This window comes from Rhagoletis zephyria, unplaced genomic scaffold (genome assembly GCF_001687245.7).
Source record: "Rhagoletis zephyria isolate East Lansing unplaced genomic scaffold, Rhagoletis_zephyria_1.1 Rzeph_scaffold_09962, whole genome shotgun sequence".
NCBI lineage: Eukaryota > Metazoa > Arthropoda > Insecta > Diptera > Tephritidae > Rhagoletis > Rhagoletis zephyria.
In genome coordinates, this window is record NW_016167040.1 from 254 (window position 1) to 3,871 (window position 3,618).

Here is a 3,618-nt window from a genome sequence, read left to right on the forward strand (position 1 = left end):
TAAAAATATTGCTGGCAAGTTGTTGTGATATGTTGTTGATTACCGTTACTAAATTACGGTTAGGCTTTGATGAAATACTTACGAGTCAATGTATTTTCAAAAACCTCTATCTTACGGCACTAAAATTTTACAGGTGAGCGAAAAAACGTGTATGTACATGAAAATACATTGTTCTAAAGCACGCCTACGTTTAGTGTACGAGCCCTTAATCAGTGCTACCTAAAAAGTATCGAAAGTAAAATTTAGGAAGCAACAAAAGCGAGTACGACGGCATGACTAAATTCTTAGCAGAATTTGAGACTTTAGTTCTTACACACATACGTTATCCCTAGGCCCTCATTATGAAAGCTATGCCTTCTAATGCCACGAATTCTCTAAAAGTCTTACTAAATCTTCTGATATTTATATAGTGAGCTTCTTTCAATCCACGTAGCACTGGGTGGAGTTAGTTGTAGGCTTCTTTTTCAGGTAGCTCTACATTAATTTCAAATTTAGGCTCCCGGATTTTTGCAGGGTTTTCCAGGCGAGTCAGTGTCTCTTTAGTGACCTGTTCGAAAACTCATAGGGAATTGAATGGTCTATGAGCTAGCAAGTCGGGGTATTCTTGAGAAACTTCCGCCACATAAGGAAGTAGTGTTTACCCTATTGACTTTATGTACTCCGCTTGTCCGGCGGCGGTCTAGGGAGCATTTAAAACTAAAGAAGTCAAATCTCTCGTTATTGTTGGAAGCAATTTTGGCTTCAAATCTTTTGCGATTTCGCCTTTCTCGCTCTATTTTCGTCCTATTCCTATCGTAATGGTAACTCAAAGATTAGCTAATTTACTAGTCTAAACGCGCCTGTGAAAGGAGTCGTATTAACCTAACTTAACTCAACTTAAGCTTTTTGGAAGGCTACCAGCTAGCTAAAATGAAAATGGATGGTATCATAACTGGATACATAGCATATACTCCTTCATGGCCGCGCTCCAGCTAAAATGTATAATGGTTTTTTCAGATACTCTTCGATTGCTGAAGATGGGTTAACCCCTTGTCGTCCGACGGTACTCTCCAGTACCATCATTATTTTTGTTCTTTTAAACAGAATGGGTGAATTTTTTCTACCATGCAGACCAACGGTACTCCAGAATACAAAATAATGGCACTTTTTGTCACATATTTTCTATTTTTTCTTTGCATGCTCATTTCAAGTTGGAATAGTGGCGTCTTTTTTTCATTATTTCTAGAAAAGTTTTGAATATTTTTCTACAAAATAAAAAGAAAATATAAGCTTGGTGATTTATTTTTCTATAACTGACGAAAAAACTATCTAGCTCTTGTTTGTTTGTCAGTGATAACTGATTTTCCATTGGAGACTTGTAAGTACCGTTGGGCTCTGCTGGCCCTTGTAGTATTCTCAAATGTAATATGTATATGTATATATGCAATTATATATAGTTTTTAGTTAATCATGTCTGCAGTTTACGGCAACCTTTGAGAGAAAATGAATTTGCTGCAATTTTGGAAGAAATTTCACTCGACAATGGCCAAAGTACTGATATTGAGAGTGAGGATGAAGATGAACAAGTGATCCTTTCAAAAGACAGTGAGGATGACATTTTTAATGAGATTCTAAATCAAATCCAGGCAGAACAAACTGCCGAGGCAAATATATTACTGGAAGATCCCCAAAACGGAGTTCTTGAAGAACCATTGCGAAAATGGAGAAAAGTTGAGAAAATAACAGAGGTTTCACAATTTGACTCACCAGAGGGAACAGTAGTTGGTTATTTTGAAGATATAGATACTCCAACAAAATTTTTCTTGTCATTCATTGAAACTATTGTTGAGGGAATCATATTTCATTCAAATTTATATGCCGTGCAAAAAGACAAAACCCTAAATCTTAAAAAAAATGAATTCTATGCATTTATCGGCATCAACTTCTTTATGGGTTACCATCAACTTCCAAGTTGGCGACATTATTGGAGTACGAGTGAAGATTTGGCTGCACCCGTAGTTTCCAAAACTATGTCCCGAAATAGATTTGACTCAATATTACGATTTTTGCATGTAAATGATAACTCTAAAATCCCAGAAAACAACAAAGACCGACTATTCAAAATTCGTCCAATGATCGACGCTCTGAACCAACGATTTCAACAGGTATAAGTATCATGGAACAAAAGAACTATCAGTTGACGAATCTATGATTGTTTTTAAGGGTAGAAGCGCCATCAAACAATATTGCCCAATGAAGCCAATTAAACGCGGCTATAAATTATGGTGTTTGGCGGATCAACATGGATATATTAAAAAGTTCTCAATATACCAAGGAAAAGATGAAACTGTTGAAGAAAAGTACGAAGGGTTTGGTCTCGGGGAGAGAGTGGTTTTGTCTTTAACAGAACTAGAGTGGGGAAAGAAAAAGTACGTGTACTTCGATAACTATTTTACATCTGTTAGGCTCCTAGAATTTCTCCAAGCACAAAAAGTTTTTGCATGTGGAACAATAAGAGCAAATCGGAAAGGACTTCCATCAAACATGAAACCAGACAAAAAAATGAAAAGAGGCGAGTTTGATTCACGAACCACAATGAACGGTGTAATTGTTTTTAAATGGATAGATAACAAACCAATATTATTGGCATCTAATTTTCATGGCACTGAGCAAACTTCAGTTCAGAGAAGAGATCGGAAAGGGAAAGAAATACAGGTTAAATGTCCAACTGCAATTAAAGATTACAACTCTTTCATGGGTGGAGTAGACCATGCTGATCAGTTAAGAAGTGCCTACGGGATAGACAGACGATCTAAAAAATGGTGGCATAGATTGTTTTGGGGGCTTCTAGAAATAACGTTCATTAATTCTTACATCGTGTACTGTCAAACTCACGAAAAAATTACTNCACCATCAGGCAAAAAACGACGTGGTAAGAGTGAGTCAGTGGCAAAAGATGTCCGATTAGGTAATTTGGGAGTACATTGGCCTATATTTGTTGAAAGCCGAGGAAGATGTGAAATGTGTAGCATAACCAAAGTTCAGTCAAAACCACATTCGAAATGCCAACACTGCGGCATATATTTATGCTGCAATGAAAAAAAAAAACTGTTTCGCCGAATACCATGGGATTGAAGTATAAAAATTGTATTCTTGAAACCCGACGGTACTGCATAGTACCATATCCTTTTCTTATACTAAGATGTCCTTGAAATTTATGATTTTTTTTATTGATTAATAAAACATGCATATGAATTATAATATACAAAAATTAATACGAAAACTAATGTTTTTCTGGGCTTGGGCAACAAGGGGTTAACATGCTCGCGTCATTTATAAAGTTCGAAAAATGGTTTAAGAAACAACTTGAATGCTTTCTCTTTAGTGATATCACAAACCTAGATGGACCTCTTAACGCTTCTTTTAAGAGAAAGTTACCTCAAACTGATTGAAACTAACGAACTAACGAAACATTTTGTTGACAATACTGGGTCGTTACCTCCGTTAGTCTAGTACAGATATTTCCTATAGTTAATGCTTAATATGTGTCCATACAAGGCTCCAAGATCATAAGGGGAACTGGAACTTACTGACAGTTTTATACGCGCTGAGTGTTATGACTTTATTTTGTGATGGAAG

At 36.2% G+C, this 3,618-nt stretch overlaps 1 protein-coding gene across 1 annotated transcript; it reads left to right on the plus strand.

The window, feature by feature from the left end:
• Window positions 1–1,459: 1,459 nt before the first annotated feature.
• Window positions 1,460–2,868, plus strand: LOC108376162 (piggyBac transposable element-derived protein 3-like; the record flags this gene model as incomplete). The annotated part of the gene is made up of 2 exons (XM_017632349.1): window positions 1,460–2,144; window positions 2,208–2,868. Coding segments are annotated over 2 exons (724 nt in total), but the record flags the coding sequence as incomplete, so codon positions are not given.
• Between the last annotated feature and the right edge of the window lie 750 nt (window positions 2,869–3,618).